General features: G+C 53.3%; 5 protein-coding genes across 5 annotated transcripts; 1 reads left to right on the top strand and 4 right to left on the bottom strand.

The window, feature by feature from the left end:
* Positions 1-875: 875 nt before the first annotated feature.
* ZRA1_2 (ZEB2-regulated ABC transporter 1) lies at positions 876-5,635 on the bottom strand (the record flags this gene model as incomplete). Its single annotated transcript, XM_053183376.1, has 3 exons — positions 876-3,683; positions 3,733-4,772; positions 4,906-5,635. 3 exons carry the CDS (start codon positions 5,633-5,635, stop codon positions 876-878), a joined length of 4,578 nt encoding a protein of 1,525 aa, XP_053032665.1.
* Positions 5,636-14,163: 8,528 nt separating this feature from the next.
* COL26b_010685 (uncharacterized protein) lies at positions 14,164-15,161 on the bottom strand (the record flags this gene model as incomplete). Its single annotated transcript, XM_053183377.1, has 2 exons — positions 14,164-15,072; positions 15,126-15,161. The coding sequence occupies 2 exons, from the start codon at positions 15,159-15,161 to the stop codon at positions 14,164-14,166; spliced, it is 945 nt and encodes a 314-aa protein (XP_053032666.1).
* Positions 15,162-15,624: 463 nt separating this feature from the next.
* On the bottom strand, positions 15,625-16,559 carry COL26b_010686 (uncharacterized protein; the record flags this gene model as incomplete). Its single annotated transcript, XM_053183378.1, has 3 exons — positions 15,625-15,672; positions 15,737-16,343; positions 16,396-16,559. 3 exons carry the CDS (start codon positions 16,557-16,559, stop codon positions 15,625-15,627), a joined length of 819 nt encoding a protein of 272 aa, XP_053032667.1.
* A 494-nt stretch (positions 16,560-17,053) lies between these two features.
* On the bottom strand, positions 17,054-17,290 carry COL26b_010687 (uncharacterized protein; the record flags this gene model as incomplete). The annotated part of the gene is made up of 2 exons (XM_053183379.1): positions 17,054-17,205; positions 17,278-17,290. The coding sequence occupies 2 exons, from the start codon at positions 17,288-17,290 to the stop codon at positions 17,054-17,056; spliced, it is 165 nt and encodes a 54-aa protein (XP_053032668.1).
* Positions 17,291-19,355: 2,065 nt separating this feature from the next.
* COL26b_010688 (uncharacterized protein) lies at positions 19,356-20,465 on the top strand (the record flags this gene model as incomplete). Its single annotated transcript, XM_053183380.1, has 1 exon — positions 19,356-20,465. One exon carries the CDS (start codon positions 19,356-19,358, stop codon positions 20,463-20,465), a length of 1,110 nt encoding a protein of 369 aa, XP_053032669.1.
* Between the last annotated feature and the right edge of the window lie 192 nt (positions 20,466-20,657).

Consider the following 20,657-nt stretch of genomic DNA (forward strand, 5'->3'; position numbering starts at 1 on the left):
TGAACAACCCGTCTCGTCCCGTGGAAGAGGGAGTGTGGCGTCCCCCGCTTGGTGGTGTGCGAGATGGCGCGGGATAAAAGAGCCACACAGTTGGGGCAGAATGGGTGTACGTCTAGTTCCCAAATGAACTATCGTGGTCCTGCCTTCTTCAGCGGGATCTAGCGGGACGGCACGCTGACTGCACTGCATTTTAACCTATACTAGAGGGGGCCAACAAGAGGCATGCAGCGCAAGTCTTCCTCCAAATCAGAGGCGTTGCATCTGATTGGAGACGTCTGCACCAAGTCAGATATTCCACTGGCCTGTGTTCTCAGAAGGACTGCTACTCATCACCGGCAGTTTCTTAAGAGAGAAAAACCGTTGAGTGATCAACGGGATAAGACCAACGATGCAGCAGAAGCCCTCAGTTGAAGATCTACATGCCTACACGCGCAGAGACGGACCGACCTACACTGCAATTTATCCTTAACACAAGGAAGTCGTTGCAATCACGGGTAAGAGGATAGCAGTTCCATCGAAAGGGATTGCACGACATGGCAGTGATCTCTAGGATATCTATTAAGAGTAAATAAAAAAGGGGAATGTATCATCTCTACTTGAGAGCCAGAGGACATTTAAATACACGAAAAGTGCCCATCATTATGCACCATGAGACATGACTGCCGAGGCCCATGGCTTCGGGGCCGATCTAGGTGGCCCAGGCCTCCCTCCAGGTTTGCACCCGAGCTCTCCTCTCTAAACAGCTCGCTCGTACACGTATCCACACGTAATCCTCCACGTTAAGGTATCTCGACGTTTCTTTTTCATTTTCTTTTTTCGTTCGTTTCCTTCGTGCAAAGAACTTTTGGGTGAGCAAGATGACCACGAGTGGCATCTTACTCGGTCTTCTTCTTGCCAAAGAGGCCGCCCTTCTTGGGCACTCTTGCCAGCCAGTACAGGCCGAGCGCGGCGAAGACGTTGAAGATGATGTAGACCCAGGCAATGCCAAAGTTCCTCCAGCGGTCGGCGTAGTCGCTCTTGACGCCAGCAAGGAAGTAGTTGGTGTCCTTGATGGTGCAGAACTGGCAGTCGGTAGTGGCGTTGGGGTCCTTGAGATAACCACCCATCACTCCCATATATGCTTGCATGTACTGCTCACACGTCTGCGCAGAAGGAGGGTTGAAGTGCAAGTACTCGTTAGCAGCGCAAACCACTTCGGTATTGGCGACGGCCGTCGACAGCATGCCTGACACGATATACGTGAAAGGCGATACACGATACATGAAGATCCAGAAGCGAGGGATGGAGTCGGGGTTGGCGAGGACACCGCAGAAGATCAGGCAAAGCATGAAGAGCAAGTTGGCGATGTTGCCTCCGGCTTCCGCAGTCTCGAAACCAGCGATGATAAAGTCGGTAAAGGTCGAGGTGAACAACAGGAAGACGAGCAGGTACAGGAACATCAGCGCGCCACGCTCCGTAACCTGGTCGGCAGGGATAGCGTTGTTGTAGAGACCGACGGGGTAATACCAGCAGAAGTACATGATCGCAGCCATCAAGGTGTTCCATGGCAGTTCGACAATGATCTGGCTGAGCATGAAGACCTTCCAGCCGTAGACCTTGGATGGACGCTCGCGCACCTCATACAAGGACCGTTGGATAACAAAGTGAGGCATGGTCTGCTGGACAAGTTGGCCGAAGACGGTGAGCAGGTTGAAAATAGCGAACATCTGGTTCTGAAGACCTTGCTGTGTGTTGGGAGCCTTGAAAAAGACGAAACCAATAAAAGCAGCAACCAGGGTGCACAGAGCAGCCTTGGCATAGATGTAAGACGGGGTTCTCCAGTACTGCTGGAAGACACGGTGGGTAACCTCCTTAAGCTGGCCGAAGAAGGGAGCGGCAAACTCGCGATAGCTGGCCTTGTCCTGGGTAGCAGGGGTCTGAACACCGCGCTCATCCTTAAGACGCTGCAATTCCTTCTTGACATCGCTGTATTCGGCGCTGTTGCGCCAAGCCTGGTGCCAGTCGACATCGGTGTGGGAGCCAGGGGCAGCACCAATAACCTCCAACATCCATTCGGCAGGGTTGGCGTCAGCAGGGCAGGGGAAACCACCGTTGCGCTCGAAGTACGAGGTCATGACCTTGGAGTTCTCGCCAATGTCGCCGAAGTAGACAGTCTTGCCGCCCTTGGCCAGGAAGAGGAGACGATCGAAGCGCTGGAAGAGCATGGCAGAAGGCTGGTGAATGGTACAAAGAATAGCCTGGCCGCTCTTGGTAAGCTTCTCCAAAAGATCGAGAATAGCCCAGGAAGTCTGCGAGTCCAGACCAGAGGTAGGCTCGTCGACAAAGAGCAGCAGAGGAGGCTTAGCGACGAGCTCGACACCAATGGTCAAACGCTTACGCTGTTCGACGTTAAGACCTTCACCAGGAACACCGACAACAGCATCAGCATATTCATCCATATCCAACAGCTTAATAACCTCCTCAACGTAGTCAAGCTTCTCTTGTCTAGGAACGTGGGCGGGTTGACGGAGGAGGGCGGAGAAGCTGAGGGCTTCGCGGACGGTAGTGGTTTGCAAGTGCAGATCCTGTTGCTGAACGTAGCCGGTCTTGCGCTGGAAAGATGTGTCACGGTGATAGCCGTCGACCAACATCTCACCAGTGATGACACCCATGGAGGTACGGTCGGCCAAACAATCCAGAAGCGTAGTCTTACCAGCACCAGACACACCCATAAGAGCAGTCAGAGTACCAGGCTTGACCCAGCCGTCGACATGGTCCAAGATGCGTCTCGTCTCCTTCTTGATTTGAACCTCGTAGCAAACATCGTTCCAGTGGAAGGTAGACTTTTGCTCCTCGATGAGACCATCGTTCTTCTCGGAGACGCGGGCACGGTCGGCGGTGGTTACGGGACCAACGCGGATGTCTTCGGGGTCGTCTGAGGGCTTCTCCTTAAAGGCGGCGGGCTTGTGTCCACGACGGAAAACAAGGACCTCGCCCTTTGACTTCTTCTCAGAGACCAACTCCGCAGTAACCATGTAGGTCATCAGGAAGAACAGCATGAAAGCGATCAAAATGCCAAAGTTGCGCCAGCGGTGGCCATACTCGTAGCGGAATCCAGAGCCGACGTAGTCATCGCCACTGACAACATCAAGTCCAGCGACCGAGCCGATGGCGCTGCAGACACGCTCGGTCGGCGAAAGGTTCGTGTAGCTGGAGCCGAGGAACTGAGGAATCGCTCGAGGGACGAAGCTAGACTCGGAGCAGGTGAAGTTGCGGCCGTGGAACTCGTTCACGATGAGCGACTCGAAAGAGTAGGCGAGAGGGTCGAGGTAGTTGAGCCAGCGGCACCAATCTAGCATGTAATCAATGGGGATGACGAAGCCGGTGAAGATGACGAGGTCCAAGATGAGAATAGCGGCGGGAACCATGGCCTGGGAGAGTGTGCGGGACGAAGAAGCGATCGTACGGAAGATCATGGACATGGTCAAGACCGTGAAGAACGAGATCAGGAGGAAGAAAAAGAAGGCTCCAGGTTCGCGCCGCAAGTTCGTCATGAAGTAGAGGACCAGATTGAAGACTAGCGTATTCGAGATCTTATAAGGCATGTCGCACAGCATGGATGCAACAGCCTCGGCCGAGGGGTGGTACAGAGCATAACGGGAGTGCTTTTCGACTATGGGACGTTGGGCGTACAGGGTGAGAATCTGCGATGGTCAGAATTGAAGGTAGAACGGAGACCAGAGGGGAACCTACCTCGAGGGCACTGGAGAAGGCATTCATGAGCAGGGCGAAGAACAGGAGGGCACCACGTTGGAAGAAGCTGTTTGTATCGGGTTGCAAGTTGTAGAAAACACTCCCAATAATGAGACCCATGACGACGTTTCCGATGAGAGAGCCGACGGTGATACTGGGGTCACCGATCAGACGTCTCCATCCACGCCACAAGCAGAGCTGGATCTGCTGAATGTAGGAGAGGGTGAAGGGAGACTTGGCGCGCTGACCCTTTGCTTGCTGGGCCTTCTTGGAGGCACGGAAAGCCTCAGCATCGGGACCGTTGAGCGGGTGAGTCTGCTTGTACTCCTCAATCTCAGCCTGGAGGGCCTTGTAGTTGGCACTGTTCTTCCAGCAAGTGGCAAACTCATCGGGCGTGCGGGGGGCGCGGTCTTCCCAGCCCTTGCGAACGTGACGCTCCTGGGGAGAGGTCATGGACGTCAAGAAGTCGGGAGTAGTGGCACGGGCAGGGCAGTCGTAGCCAAGGTCGATGAAATACTGCCTAGCCTCATTGGCCTTGCCGTAGAAGATTTGGCGTCCCTCGTACAACACGACGACCTTGTCGAACAAGTCATAGGCGCTCTGAGGGGCCTGGTAGATGGACACACAGGCAGTGCTGTCGAAGAGCTCGGTTTGCAGGCGAAGGGTCTTGCAGAATTCGATGGCGTTGGCGGAATCCAATCCACGGGTACTGTTGTCCCAGCATTGAAGGGGTGCACCGGAGAGAGCGGCCTCAGCAATGGTCACACGCTTGCGCTCACCACCGGACACACCACGAATGTACTCGTTGCCGACGCGGGTGTTGACGGTGTGAGAAATACCAAACATGGCCATAACGACATCCCTCAAGTGGTTGGCGAAGGTGTTCTTGTCAATTCCCTCGGGCAGGTGACGGGGCTGACGAGCGCGGGCGGCAAAGGTCAGAGTATCACCAACAGACAGCTGGGGGAAGTGGACGTCGACCTCAGCCGTGTAGATGGCCTCACCACGGTGGTTCGTGTGCATCTCATTGGCGGTCATTCCTGTAAGCTGTCAGCGCTGTCCGGCTTACACGGTTGTTACACGAGGTGGCTTTCCGTGTCTTGCGAGTGAGATCTCACACCGCCAGCCACATCAAACCCCTGTTCCTCCCGTTGCGATGATTCAGCCACTTACCCTGGTAGTTGAAGTAGGAGCTGTCGTCGGTGTAGAGTCCGTTTGTTTCACCGGCAATCGTCTTTAGGAACGTCGAGCAACCAGAGCCAGGCGGGCCCAAAACGACCAACATTTCACCCTTGCGCACGAGACCGTCGAAGTTGCGCAGGATGTCGATTCTCGTCTTTCCACCACCGGTGAACTTGCGCACAAGGCCAGCGGCGCTCAGCCACACGTTGCCAACATCCTTCTGGTAATCCGTCGCCTGACCGTAACCGTAGACATTAAGGTTTTGGAACGCAACACCAGACGTGCGGAAAGAAGCGCCGTGCGACTGGACGAGGTCGACCATGGCGCGAGCCCAGGCGCGGCCATGAAAGTTTTCTGAGTTGGGGTTGAGAGGTGAGTTCTCGTCGGCGAAGAAGGGGTTTCCACCAACGGTGCCTGTTGCCGAGGCATGGGAATAGCGCTTGGCGAGGGACTGCACCAGCGAGTGGCGGCGTTCCATCTCGGAATCCTCATCGTCCTCGGCGGAGATCCTGTCGCTGTCGTTGGGGGTGGAGGGCTTCTTGACGTCGGAAGCAGAGACAGCAACCTCGGTGAGAGAGGTGGCGGCGGTGTCGACGGTGTTCTGGTTTGCACCAGCAAGGTCCTCCTCTTCGTGGTGGCCACTGCGCGAGCTGATGGGGACTCCAGCAGTCTGCGCCGTGCTGTCATAGTTTGGGATGGACGCCATCCCGGCGAAAGCCATGTTGGCTAGCTGTGATCAGGACGATTTGCGCTTGTTGAAGGTGCCGGTTGAAAAGCGGGCGTACAAGAACCACCCGCTCGGCTATGATATGGTGATATTCGGGAGGTGTTCCTTCTCGATGTCGCTCTCTGGCGGCGGGTATCTTGGTGATGCTGGGTGGGTGACTAGATACTAAACGAATCGTCTAGCTAAAGACGACGCGGTAGGTTGTATTAAAGACCGTCGGTAGGAAGTATTAATCAAGACGGATGTCGAGGGACAGAGAGAAGAGAGGGAGGTCGTCGATAATGGACGGAAAGGGAAGGGGAGGTAGAAGTAAGGTCGACGAACAAGGCGCGGGAGGGTTGCGAGAATAAAAAAGAAAGATCCCAGCAGCTCGGGGCGACCAGGATCCAGCAGCAGCAGGCAATGGAAGGAGGTACCTCTTTCTTTGCACCTACGCAAAGGGGAAGGGGCACAAAAAGATGGGACGGGACTGGAGCTGCTGCTGATGGTGCCCAGGTACTGGTGGTGCTGGTGCTGGTGCTGGAGGTGGTGTGTGGACAGGGCAGGCAAATGAGAAGCCGGCGGAAACAAAAGAATAACAAGAAAAAACAAATAAAAATAAAATATTGCCGTTATTCTTTGGCAGCAGAAGCAGCCCAGATGTCAGAAAATCCACCTCGAAACGTCCCGAAATGGATGTCCGCCAGGTGCAGGGAGCACGATACTTGGGATACGTACCGGGTGCCCCACCTGCCTTGGATGGGGAAAAAAGATACGTAGCCCGCAGCACTAAGCGAGAAGCGACGAGGTACGTACCCCAAAGTACGACCGCCGCAGTCAGCAGTGGACACAGGCACACAGGGTCACAGTGAGAATGACGCGCTCAACGGGCCCCACAAAGTCTCCAGAACCCCTAGCTCGCCCCCCTCCAACCCTTCCAACAGCGCTGAGGGCACTGAAGCACCCACCGGGAAGAACCCACCACCCAGACCCCGACACAGGGCGGAGGGGTGTGAATCCCTTTTGGTACAGCTTGCGGACTTTTGGCTGGGGATCCCGATTATCGCAGCTTTGCTCTAACCTCTCTACTCTGTACCTCAGACGACTTCCATGCCACGCAGCTGCAACTTTGACCCTGGACGTACGAATAGAACGAAACTCCGCGACCTTGATGCGCTACTCCGGCGGATTCATCTTCTAAGCCACGTGGATTCGGTCGAAAAAGACGGCCCAGGACACCAGGCTTGATCAGCACCCATCCAGCTGCGAAGCCTGTTGTCATATCACTGAACACGCGACTCCGTCTCTACCTCGTCCGAGCCAGGGACTGGCCTGCGATCTCAAAGCCAGATACTGACGAACGATCGCACACGGTTCACCTGATGAGGGGGCACCTCTACAGTCTCCGAATAACCATATTCTCCACCCTCTAGGCCTTCTGACCGTTTGAATATCTCTTGTCGTGCCAGGGCCGTCAGCACGTCGGCCGTAAGACAACATGTCCGTGGTGGTATTCCCGTTGCTACGCTCCCGTGTCCGCGGTCCAACTACAATTCCTCGCGGCCTAAGCCTGATGTAGCACTCAGATGCAGGCTGTACGCTCCGTATTACGGATACCCAGCCGAAAATAAAGAAATGAGGGCCCAAGAGATCCAACAGTCGGCAGGGGCCCGGAACGAAGCCCTGCGCGGCTCAATCCTATCGGGATCTTGTCACTTCCCGAGCCCACGCAGTGTATTTTGTTGGCATTCACATCGGCGTTGGCATCTGATTCTGCCATCCAACAGAACAGCGTTGATCTACTTCACTACTATGGACAGAGTACAAGGAATGTAACACACCCCAAGGCTCTGGCTCTGGAACAGGCCGCCAGCCGGTCGGAAACTGTCAACGCTGCGAAGCACCCTGCAGCTGCGTGCGTCCCATCCCCGGCGCATGTCACCGCGGCCGCGTCGAAGCAGCAAGAATCAGGACATTGACCCCAATCTCACCTCATCATGGGATATCCATCGGGCCAAGGGCTGGCTGGCTGGCTGATTGCGGTACAGCAGCCGGCGATTAGCTGAAGGGCTGCAGTCACCCACGACGCTCGCTGTCAGAATACCAACCCTGTACATGATAAACTCTACACGGTTTCCGGCAGCATTTTCGTCACCCAGAGTCTATCCCACTCCCCCCATCACGTCTTGTTGCCCTAGGGAGGAGGGGAGGGCGCGCAAGGCACAACGTGTACTCTGCCGGGTTACTCCTGTGATCCGCCCTATCAATCCAACTGCCGACCAATGATGCCTCAGAAATCGGCCCAGACAAGCTAACAGAGAGATGAAGAAACAGCAATGGCGGATGGATGTCGCCCCGACTGACATCAAAGTTCTTTCAGTCGGACGGGAGACGTTGCCAGCAGAGCCCTGCTATCGGGGGCAATCAAGACCCCTTTTGGACCATGTCCATGGGACTCTTGGCCATGCGGCTGGACTAGATTTACGGATTTTCATACGGGCGGAGCAGATCCATCAATCCGTGATGAAAAATTGCGTCTTGCATTCATCAGCAGCGTTGCAGTTGGACGTTGCCCCTCTACCGGCGGGAGGACGATTTGTAAATCTGTTGCTGTTTTTTCGAGGTGCAAAGCCGCTCTCGTGGCACAAGACCCGCTTATTCGGGCGGCCCCACTATCACAGAGGCACCGCCTGTAAGACCCCCACTAAAGAAGCAGCAGCTCCGCCGGGTGCCCAATTGGAAATTTGACAGGGCACTACGGCGCAGCCAATGGGCAGCCACGAGGTACGCCTGCCGCAAAAAAGGGGAGGCGCTGGGAGCCAGTGGGAGGGTGCGCCGCCGGTACGTACCTGACGACAAGCGACGCTAAGGAGCCGCAAGCGAGCTGCCTGCCTGTCTCGGGTTCTTCGAGCGCCCCGACAACCCGCAACCTTCGACCCCGAAAAAAAAAAGAGAAGGGGACCCGCTTCCAGGCGGTGCCGTCACCGAAAGCCACCACCACGACCACCACCGCCCAGTCACAGTCATGGTCACACAGTCAGACAGACCTGTCCCGTCCGTTCCCTACCGCGCCGCACCACCGCGCCGGTCCCTTGGCCTTTTTGCCTACGAATACCAACCAACGGGACTGTCTCGTTGTCGCGTACGGATACTGTCGCCATTGGGCTTTGATCAATATTGTTGGGGGTCATCAGCTACCAAAATCTCACATGCTTGGCGGTACTTGTACGGATAAGCCAGCGGCCGCAGAGAGCTGTCTATCCATCATCACAAGAGGGAATTGCCCATCGGATTAATTCTGCCGCTTCCCAAGTCAATGACAAGCAGACTGGAATCATCCAAACAATTCGTGTCTTTGAAGCATTCGTACTGCCCACAGATTGTACACAGTAAACCAGCTCGGATTTGCCGCAATGACCCCAATCCTGGGCCAATGTTGCACCCGTTCCAACTTGGCGATCATCAACAGGGCCCCGATATACGACGATTTACGGCGCACAAACCCTTCCACGTTGCGCGCTGCGCTGCGCTGCACGTTGCGTATCTATCTTTCTGTCTGCACCTCCCGTCTGTCTGCTCTGGAGTCTGGCCACAGGATTCCCACCGGGTTCCCAGGGCCCTGGTCTCGCCAAAGTCTCGCCAAAGTCGCATCAACACCGGACTTGATTATCCAATCTCCCCCGGAGGCCCCCCTTAGACGTCCCCCGAGATCGTCGCTACATCTGGCAGTGGGCGCCGACTTTCCACGACTCCGATCCCGATAGCAGATCGGGCGGGTTGTTCGCAACGTCCCGAAGAGCCACGGCGCCCAACTTTCGATGACTCTGACAAACAAAGCCCAGAACTAGAGAGAAAGTAATCAACCACTGACGTTGTTTGGGTCACGCAATCAGCATGCCGAGCATGACTTACCATCAGAGCCTGTTGCCCGCGAGACAGAGACAACCCCGTCTTAGCGCAGTCTCACCACTGAACGGCATTGGACACGTTGAGCAGAAAGTGTCTTTCCCCTCACACTCCCTCCCCCTTGGTGCCTTGGTTTGTGTGTGTTCTTGTTCATGTTCTTCCCGTGGCGTCTGGACCTCTGACTCGTCCCAACACCTCACTCTACTTGGCGGTAAGCGATGTCTGGCGGACGAGTATGCACCAGCATGACACAGAGAAAAGCATGGCGTCAACCACCAACAACTAACTCCAGCGAGTCGAGACGAGACCAGACGGACGAGAAGGGAAAACATGACGGAGCATTGACTTTATCTGCAAGGCGCGGACATTCACGGAATCTCTGGCCGAACTCGTTGATCAACAGAGAGAGATAGAGACGAATCGAATCCCAAGAAGCTGCCAACACCCCGCCATCGGGGACGACAGCCGCTTCCGAATCCGCCACCCGCCAGCCCGGACGTCAACATCATTCACGATCACAGGCCATATTCTGGCGGAAGCCCGCCAGACCCAGAGTCCAGAATGATAACCTCCCATCCATTCCTCGACATCCCAGTCCATGCATTCCCCCGTATGAAACAATTTGCGGCGCAACATGTCGTCTGCCCGGGTAGATATCGGGAGGCTGATAAGATCGAATGCTAATGCTATATCCCGTGTATCATGTATCACGATCGACCGAGGCATTGCATTGCACGTCCTCGATCTTTCCCGCAGGCATCACAATCTTCATTCGTGATCCAGGAACCGCGAACACACAAGATGCGATGTGTGATGCATCTTGCGACTCGCGAACCCGGTACCCCGGATCCGTCGCCACGCAAGGCCCGCTAAACCTTGCGCTTCTCCGTGCAACAAGTACAAACACCAAACACCACCTACCTACCATCCACTGCGCCCTCGCTCGGCGGCGCCCTAGAACGTGATGGAAGCGTGTGATTGCACGACGTGACCGCTCCAATCGCATTTTCGCGCCATTCACAGTGTCACATCTCGTTGGATCTGCAAGGACACTACCACCTCACCTCGCCTCACCTCACCCTTACCTCAGACTTTGGCCGAAAGAACACCCCGAGATCCCGTCAACCCGTCTCACATCACTCTCTCCCGTCGGCAGACAACCCTGATTGATAACCCTCGAATACAAAATAGAGCTGCAGAGTTGCTTTGACAGACCGACGCTGATGATAACGCTCACCTATACTTCAGTCCTGCACCTGCAACCAACGGCAACATGCTCTCCTGAACTATTAAGATTGCACGGGCTTCTCCTAATATATGCCCCCCATACATACGGTGGGATGCCCGTCCTCGCGTCCCCGCAATACGAACCCGAACTCGAACGCGGTTTTGTGGGGACCCAAGTCTCCTCTCTAGCAAAATCAATGAAATCACACTCTCCACCATCATTTGACGCCGTAAAAGACATGGTCCCGACACACGCACCACTCGTAAATCGCCTGCCAGAGGGGCCTAGCCGAGCCCAGAACGCCCTAAGCCCAGCTACCCGGCACCGTCTCGCCAGTCCATTGGCGAACCATCGGATACTTGGCCGTCAACGCGCTGCTCGGCCCTGAAGAACCCGTCCTCTGGCCTCCCTCTCAGCGTTCCCAGTGATCAGCAGTACGAAGTATGTATCAGTAGGTAGCAACAGCAGCAGCCTCGGAGCGTTCTTCATGTGCTGTGCGTAACCCTCCGAACCCAGGCCGGGCAGACTGTCCCTGAAGTAGAAGAGAAATTCCGGGCTGCTCCAATGAACCGTCACTGTCACTGGTCTTTTGAATCCTGGTCGGACTCCGGAATCGACCCGGCCCACGACGAGAATGATCTTCCCATTCCTGCCCAAAAACAACGTCGCCAGCACAAATTTCTCCGACCTCCGTGATCACCCGGACGGCCATCGTCCACCAGAGCACCGATCCCAAAGCCTCCAGCCCGATGATGACCCGGTCCGTAGTGCCCAGGTATTCGTAAACTACTCTTTCCAGCGTTATTGCCCCATGCGGAATAGCGCCAGATTCCATCCGACGTGGGCGCAGAGAAAAGGGACCTGGCGCAATCCCGTCAGCCTTCGGCCGAAGCTGAACCGGCTTTGACAAGCCCACCTCCATACCAAGACCGGAGGACGCAGGGCACCACCACAGCGCTTACTGCAGCGCTGCAGCAGCACAGGCACAGGCACGGCCCTGTCCAGCGGCACACGCAGCGGCCCAAAGTTTCCGCAATGTTTGAAGTCGGGGTCGGCTGGCAGATGCCATTGCGAAAGCAACGCCTCAATGTCACATGTGGCGCATCCCCTCGTGCAGTTCCTCGGAGCTTCGACTTATCAGCGATACTACGCCCTGCTATCTCTCCCCGTGACTGCTGCAACCACAACATCTACATGTCCGTACCCTGGACAGAAAAAATGCACTGGGGCGCCCGTTGAAGAACAACATCGCAAACCCCACAGCGGCCCCATCCGGAGCTAACAGCTCACCCAAACGCCTTCTCGTCCGTGAAGGAAGGCGGAAATAAGACGCTTGTCCGGATGTGAAGGGAACCCCAAGGCCAGTCGTCCGAACGGGTGACTTTTCTGCTGTTTTCCTGGCTTGATGTGCTCCGCATACTTGGCGTGCTCCTTTGGGCAAGTAATCCTGTGGAGGGACCATGTTCAGACGGTTTTCCGGGAGGGAGGTGTGTGCGGTGGGATGTGTGAATCAGGTGACGGGTTATGTGTAAGTCCCCTCCCCGGATGTCCCGGCTCGCGCGATGGGGATATGGGAAAGCCCTCCTATGAGCGAGGGAAACGGTTTATGTCGTTGGAGTGACATGTTGTACCCTGAATTTGGGGGGCATGAATATGTAGCAGGTGCCTTGAAGCTAAAGACTCCTGGAGACGTTGATTGAACAAAGTAAAGTAGAGGGGTTTCCATTTGCGGCCCGCACTGGGGGGCGAGAAAAAGGGTTGGCTTCTCAGGTACGCTTTAAGAAGGTTGGTGAGTGGGTCGTGGTTTGGGTTATGCTTATTGTCAAGTATGCTGTCACCGGGAGATTCGGATCTTTGTGGATAGATGGGGAAGCTTTCTTGTATTGATATTAAGCGTAGGTGCTGGCCAGGGTATGCAGTATGATAAGCTTAAGCTTCTTCGGACAGTCTCTGGGGAATTGAAGAGGGGGCATCATGATGAGACCAGCCTGGAGTGGATATAGTTCATGATATCAAGATTATTCAGAGAATAGGTGCCCTGACACGTTCAACGGATTAAGTTGGTCAACATTAGTAGCATGCCGTCCGTCAGATCACCTTAATCTATTCAATTACCTTCACACAAGTGATAGTTACTCAAATGAGCGTGGTTGTAGTCTTACACGGTTGACGTAGTCCCTGCAATGAGCAACGATGCTCATTTATGACTACCTAGTGCCACAAGCGTCTATCAGGCCTGTTTCTTGGTGACTGAACTATAGCGTTGTGAACAGCTCTAGCAAGCAAATGCAGTCCGTCAGACCTAGGATCTCCAAGAAGGTGAAAACAAACATATTCTCACGTTTCACTTCCCCGCTCATGCTGAACTGTGGCTCAATTATGGGCTGTGAATGTGAACATGAGCTGAGCTCAATAGCATAAGGACAAGTGCATGCATCAGCAGAGCTGTATGTTTGAATGAGTATTGGTGCTCACGCAGGCCACGTCAACATCTAACCATACCAGGGCTACGCTGTCATGATGCTAGAACCCGGTTTCAAGACAAGACATTGACGGTAAGCTTGTGCTTTGGTGTTGATGATCAGAGGCTGAAAATCAGCACACGGGCAATTCATTTCGGTGACTATGTTAACTTCTCTTGTATCGACCTCGATACTTTACTGGGAACAACGGCTTATCGCGCAGTCTGAATAATGGCGAAGTCTACATAACTAGTTGGATTGGTGAATAAACTCCAAAGTCCCATTCTCAATATGCAGCCTACCCGTCCCTGCAGTCACTGTCCAACATCACAGGAACCAGGTGTAACCATCAACATGCACCGCCGACATGATGATTCACGCTTACTGAAACGAACTCATGTATAAAGATGATGCAGCTGAGTCTGGATTCTCAGCCTTATGGAATCTTCATCAAGCACATCAACGAAAACTCCAACACCAACATCTTCAACCCATCAACGCTATATACCTAAGTATCCATTTCGAAAGCCTCCCAAGTACTTAAGAAGCCGCCATGTCTAGCAACGACATCAATCCTCCTCTCTACTCCGACTCTCAGCCTCTTGGTCCCAATGGCCCGACTGGAACCGGCGCCCAGGCCTCCGGCACTCGCGGTGGTCACAGTGACAATACCGGAAACGCCTCCAACCGCGGCGGTCGCCAAGGTGGAGGTGGCTGGGGTCACCATTCCGGAAGCAAGAAATGAGAGGAGCGAGTTCGACAAACCCTCGCATCTTCGCCGCAGTCATGATGTCTATCGAGAGACACAAGATTTAACATTAGAATACATAGTTACTAAACTAGTAATAAGACCATTCGGTTTATCTAAAGTGAGATGCTCAGAGCTTTGCTACAAAATAGTTTCCATAGAATTCCCTGTCCTATAACAAGTCCTACCTACACATAATTCATGACTGAGATAGCCCAGACTTTTCAGCAACTCCCCTGACAATATCCTCAATCTCTTGTTCAGTCAACCTTTTCAGACCAACTTTCTCATTCCAGCTCATCTCCTGAAAGCTTTCACTGCCGCCATAACCTTTCCCGTACATCATCTGCAGGTAGAACAGCATCATCCCAGACTTGTCACCTTCCTGCAATCTCTCCTTCGCCTCCTGGTAAACTTGCTCCACGTCCCGCTCTTCGACATGAAACTTCTGACCTGTGACTTTCTCGGCCATCTCTGTCAACTGCTTTTCAGTGACCACCGCAGAGTGGATATAAACAGACTTGTTCTCAGCCTCGCCGTACAGTCCATTATCGTCTTTGAGAATCTTACAGACCGTCTCGGCAATGTCAGGCAATCTAGTGGTACCGACCAAGTTCGCCCCGCCATTATGCCACTTCGCCGTCTTCGTCCGGAAGTCCGGTCCCAAGCCTCCAAAGCCGAGGACCAGCTCAAAGAAAGGACCGTTGTTAATGCTCGTCCAGCTTGATTTACCAGCTGTGTTGGATATCTGCTCAACGAGGTACCGCCGAGTGCGAACCTTCTCCGTCACAACCGGAAGTGTCTCGGCCAGCGGCGAGTCGAGGTTGGTGCTGTACTCGGATGGAAAGATGCGCTTCACCCCGGCCGCGATGGCGGCGTCGATCCAGTGCTTCTGGCTTGAGAATGAGATCGGATCTGGTGCGGCTGAGATGACGGCATCTTGCCCCTGGAAAGCCGAGGTGAGAGCGTCGGTGTCATTGATGTCAATTTGAATGGACTCCATTCCTACTGGGACTATTGCGGTGGACTCGGCGCGTCGAATGGCCGTTACTATGAAGCCAGCCTTCTGAAGCGCCGATGCTATCTCTGAGCCCAAAAGCCCGGTTGCCTATCCATGCATGTCAGTCAATAAAGCTATCGATGTTAAACGTCCAAACTCACGCCGATGACGGCCACGTTTCTAATCGGCAAAGACATGGTGTTTATTTTGCTGGTTGGTGTTGACAGAATGCTCGCGATGGTTGTTGCAAGACACCCAGTTCTCAAATCCTTCATGGAGGAGGGCCTTCGTCTGATGAATCTCACATCAATGACTTCATGAGAATCACATGGGCCGTTGCTTTTGGACGTGCAGAACTTGCGCGCGGGGCAGACCGTGCATTGTGGCGAAGTTTGGGATATCATAGTTCTTCTACACAGCCTCCTTCTGATATTTAAGTCTCAATCTATGAGGTCTAGTGACTTGAAACTTTTGATGCACGACCAATCGGTCAGAAATACTTTTGACCATTCACTCCTAAGTTTTCGCTCAGCACGCCATCATGTAGAGTCCCGTTGCTGCCCTTCGCTTGAAGTAGCGCAACAAGCATCCACAACTGTTGCTCGATGAAGAGGGGACCGAAATCAGAGCCCATCGGTATCGTGTGGTTTCAGTGACACATCATGAGCGTCGTTTCAGTCGAGTTGTCTTCGCGGGATCCGGCATGGACTTCAGGTAGTTAGAGAAGTTAGCTTCGTTGTGATGACCTTATATAATGGTCTACAAAACTTACCTGAACACCAATCTCAATGTTTTTGTATCTCTCCGTCTCGCCTTCCGCGAGCAAGATGTCAAAGTTCATCAGAATTATCGCAACGATCATCTTGATTTCGACAGACGCGAAAAAGCGACCTGGGCAGACGTGTCGGCCGAACCCGAAGTTCAAACTCGTTTGTCCCACGCTCGAGAACAAGTGACCAACTTCAGTGCCATATTCTGTAGCTTTGACCTTGTTTTGCCGTAACTTAGAGAACCGTAAGGCATCAAACTGGCTGCTTGAGGGATAAAGATTGTCGTCCATGTTGACGGCAGCCGATGGTAATTCAATGAGGACACCGGATGGGATGGTTTGGCCATTCGAAAGAGTGAAAGGTTGGAGAACCTTGCGTTGAGCATTCGCTGATACTTGTGTCAGAGGTGTAGTCTTCCAGAAGTCTGGGGGGAACATCATACCGGCGCTCATGGGATAAGTACGCATCGATTCAGTGAGAAAGCTCTCCAGCTTGACCATGTTCTGCAGTGCAGCGTTGGTGAACTCATTGCCGGACCCTGCAAGTGCTTCTTGAATCTCTTCTCGGAGGACCGGGATGATGTCTTGCATCGATGCTAGTGTGTACAATCTTTTATGATGTTCAGTCAAATTAGCAACCAAGGCTTATATGGAGGACTTACGCGTTCGTCGCTGTCGCCGTCGTAGTATGAATCGCAGTAAAGCTGGCGCCTAGTTGCCAAATTGCCAACTCCGCATCGTTGCGTGAGCCGTTCTTGGATTTGTCCTGGGCATCGATCAACCATTGCAACATGTCATCTGGCTTCTCGTAGTCCGCTTTCGCCATGGCATCTCGTCGGGCTGTGACCACTGGCCCTAAAAAGTCTTCAGCTTCTTTGAAACGCTGAAACAACTTCTTGACTTCAGGTAGCCTTCGACTTGAGAATCTCCGCCGCCAAGCCGGAAGACCCATGACTCCAAGAACTGCGTTGACCATATCGACAGTGTAGTTGATAGCAGTGTCGAGGTAGGCTTCATTACGACAGAGTTCTGGTCCTACGAAGACCCGCCCGGATGCCATCGCTACGATTCTAAACAGCTTGTTGTTGATAGGGACCTCAGTCCAGTCCTTACACGGAGGGAGCTCTGTGCCAATGGCATGCGTTACTTCGGCAGCAATGGCTGGGCTAAGGCGTGCTTTCAGTTCAAGTTAGTAAACCACGAGACAAAACGCCAGAAGTTGTTGTGGAACCAACCAAGGGCCGGCGTAAGCGAGACTTTGACCGTATGTGCGAGCATAGTTGTGTCGGTCGGGATGTCAAGATACTGATTGTTGATGGCCTACACAACCCAAGTTCTGTCAGGGGCTTGGCTCGATCTCGCATGGAGCAGACCGCCTACCTCGTCGGTGGCCTCCTGGAACCCCAAGACAGTGTCGGACAGCTTCTTAAGCTCGGGGATGAACTTGGGGGGGATGACCACGGTTGGCAGTTCTGTAATTGTTTGTTTAGCTTGGTTCTAGCTGATGTCGGTCATTATAGACAAACAGAAGAGGTATAGCCTACCGCTTGCAGTCATGATCTGGAATGCGCGACCTTTGAACTGAGATATTCATCAGAAGAGAGACCTTTTCAGAGTCGCGATCATATCATTACCTTTTCATATCCTTCTCTGTAAAGTCTTCTTGCTCCTCCTGGTGCCATGAATTCCTGTCTTCGTTGCTCTTTCGTTCTGCCGGCTCCCACGCTTGGTATGTGACCCAGGCGATCCTTCTTGAAACCCCATTTTGCGGCAATGACAGGGATGAGGGTGATGAGAGCTGTAAAGACCAGAGGCCATCTTGCCACAAGCGTAGGCAACAAAGAAGTGTCCTCAACTGTCACGTTCATGTTGTGCGACCAACGTCATCTGCTCTCTCCCAACAAGAACAAGTGCAAATGCTTTGAATATGATCGTATGCAAGAGGAAGAAACCAGACGCTGTCGAGTCGTCAACTTAACGGACCGACGATGGAACTCTTTATTTCATGCATCGGCACTCGGATCTTTTGTGGAGTGTTCGCCCGCCCTTCCGCACGGGCAATACCGCCGGCCTCCCTGGCCGAAAAGCTTGACGATGGAGACCGGACACTAAGAGGCGGCAAGGGTAACGGCGGCCCTCTGCAAACTCTATCCGGAGGTGACGTTGTAATAGCAAGCGTTGCGTGTGGTGAGTGTCCCCCTCTAGTGGTTCTTTACTTGCCATCCCTGTGATTCCTGAGTCAGAAGAACCAATAGCATCGTTAATGCTGCGTACACAAGTTTTGTAACCCGCGGAGCGTCCTCCTATTCCAGTCCACAGGGAGTACAGGACGATGCAGGCGCAAGTTATGAAAATTGCGAGACCGAATCATAGCGAGAGCGAGGCCGTCCAGAGAGCTTCATCGGACGCAAAGTGCGCGACTTATATCGGACTCTCAAGCCGTGATGAGGGGAAGTTGAACTTTGAGAGTATGATTTTGTCAAGGAAAGTTATCCCTTTTGCTGTAAAAGGCAATTGAGACGAACACACACACCAGTGACGCTTCCCCACATGCCCAGGTTCTCGGGGCTGTTTGACTCGACTACCAATATCCCCTAAGTTATTGGTGGTCTTTGTTGTCTCCTTCTCCACCGTCAATATCCATTGACCATGGAACTCGATTGATCATTGTCTAATTGGCTTGGAGCATCGAGATCCAATATGATGGATCATCTTCACCGCCTCAAAGCCTCGGTCCGAGCCAGAGACCGCGCTTCTAAAGGACAACATTAGCAGCAGCGGCGTAGCCAGCCATCGTAATCTCGCATCTGGCAGACCATGTACAGGAACCTTATGCCCTGCTTCATCTGTGGGTGTGATAATATAGATCCCTCCACGACCAGATAGAAACCAACAACTGCCCCTCTTGAGTGGTGGTGCTCTGTAAGGTTAGCCACAGCTGACACAAGGTGCTGGTAGAACGGGTAGATTTCATGATAATTACTCAGATTCAATGCATGTGCCGCCTGATGCTGGCCTTCGCTATGCTATTGGGCTACATCATTGATGCCGAGAAGCCGTTCAGTGAGCACTAAAGAGCTGACGAAAGTGATCAGCGCAGAAGCCTCACGCTAGGCAAGGCTTGAGTAGAAGCACTGCTTTAGTCTAGACATAGTCATACAGGGACCTTATTCCCGTAGAATGAAGCCTCCAAAGCCGCGAAATTGACTTGCAGAAACTGCGGAGCGCAAAAGAAAGCTAGCGGGTTCAATTTTGCCCGATTTGGTGGATTTCACAACGCCACCAAAATCCTGCCGAAGACGCCACAGGCGCGGATACGTATTGATGACTTCATTTTGGTGCCGGGAATAATACTGCAAGGCTTTGAATCTTTTCAGAAAGATCATTTTGCACAGAAGTGCTTGTGATCGGCAGTTGTCTAGAAGAGAATTTCCTAATTGGGTCTATTCAACGAAGCCATTCTGACTACCTGCGGATAGCCATCACGCTTTCTCAAGAATGGTGCCCGCTCATTGAGATAGCTCAAATTTCTGGTGAGGATATAAAGGCGACGAATTTCTCTGTCGAGTGAGAACTATCCCAACACAACTTACAACCGTAAAATTCTTTCATCATCCTAAACATGTATACGCCGTCGACATATTTCCTATTCACTTCATTGGTGGCAACTCTGCCAACCGTGGTGTCACCAGCCCCGACTCCAGACCCAGAAGCACAGAAGCTGGCCGACCCGAAATACGGTCCTATCCCGGGTCAGTCAAGACTCTACAGCGACTACCGTGGCAAAGCGGCTCCATTCCCAGGCAATATTACTTCACCGATCCTCCCCACTGAGTCAGGCGACCCAGACACCGACGACCAGGTTTGGCAGAATCTCTTAGCTGCTGAGTGGGCGATCTTCAACTTCTACCAGCAAGGAGTTGAGGCTTTCAACACCTCATCCTTTGTCAAGGCCGGCTTCCTCAACACCACATATGACCGCATTGCGGAAATCCGCGACAACGAGGCAGGACATTTGAGAATCTTCCAGAACGAGATCTCGAATAAGAGCGTAAAGCCAGGCGCTTGCAAATACGAGTACCCGTTCGAGGACCCCACCAGCTACTTAGCATTGACCACCTTTCTTGAGGTCGCGAGCATGGCGTTCTTGACTGGTTTGGTCCAAGAACCCAAGAGTGAGGCTGCGCGAGGGGCTATGGTGGCCATCGCAACTGTCGAGTCGAGACATGAGACGTGGTCGTTGGCGGACGTTTGGGGCGCGAATCCATTCTCGGGACCAAGCGATACGGTCTTTCCATATGCGAACCAGATCTTGGACATGACCAACGTTTTCATTATTCCCGGAAGCTGTCCTCCCGAGAACCCCCAATATCCAAACCCCAACCAACACCTCCCGCCTCTTTCTGCTGCTTCAGGCACTAAGTCTATTGCTCCTGGTGCCGAAGTCTCCTTCAACTTCACCAGACCGACGGATCAACCCAAGTTCAACGATACCAAATCGTACTTTGCGGTATTCTTCCACGCTGTCGGTAATGTCAGTGTGCCAATCGACGTTTCCAACTGGAAGACTGGAGATTTGGTGAATGTCACTATCCCAGCGGACTTTGGGGAGAAGGGCGTTATCATCACCGTCGTGGCAGACGAACCAGGTGCACCTGAGTTGGAAACTGTTGTTGCTGGCCCAAGCATTTTGCTGCAGCAGCCTACTCCAATCGGATTGCTGTTGGCTTAAAGCAAATTTCTTTGCCAGTTCGGAGCAAGCGCCTTTCGGGCAGATGTAACCGGCGAGATGATGAATGAGATACGAGACTCGAGTCGTGTAGACCATAGATATAGATAAGCCAGCTCTCAAACAAGATCAACGAACAGTTCAACGAATAGTTCTTTAGAAGATTGAGTCATGTGTTCACATCCTGTGATCCAA

The sequence above is a fragment of the Colletotrichum chrysophilum genome (assembly GCF_026319265.1).
Source record: "Colletotrichum chrysophilum strain AFK26 chromosome Unknown scaffold_118, whole genome shotgun sequence".
NCBI lineage: Eukaryota > Fungi > Ascomycota > Sordariomycetes > Glomerellales > Glomerellaceae > Colletotrichum > Colletotrichum chrysophilum.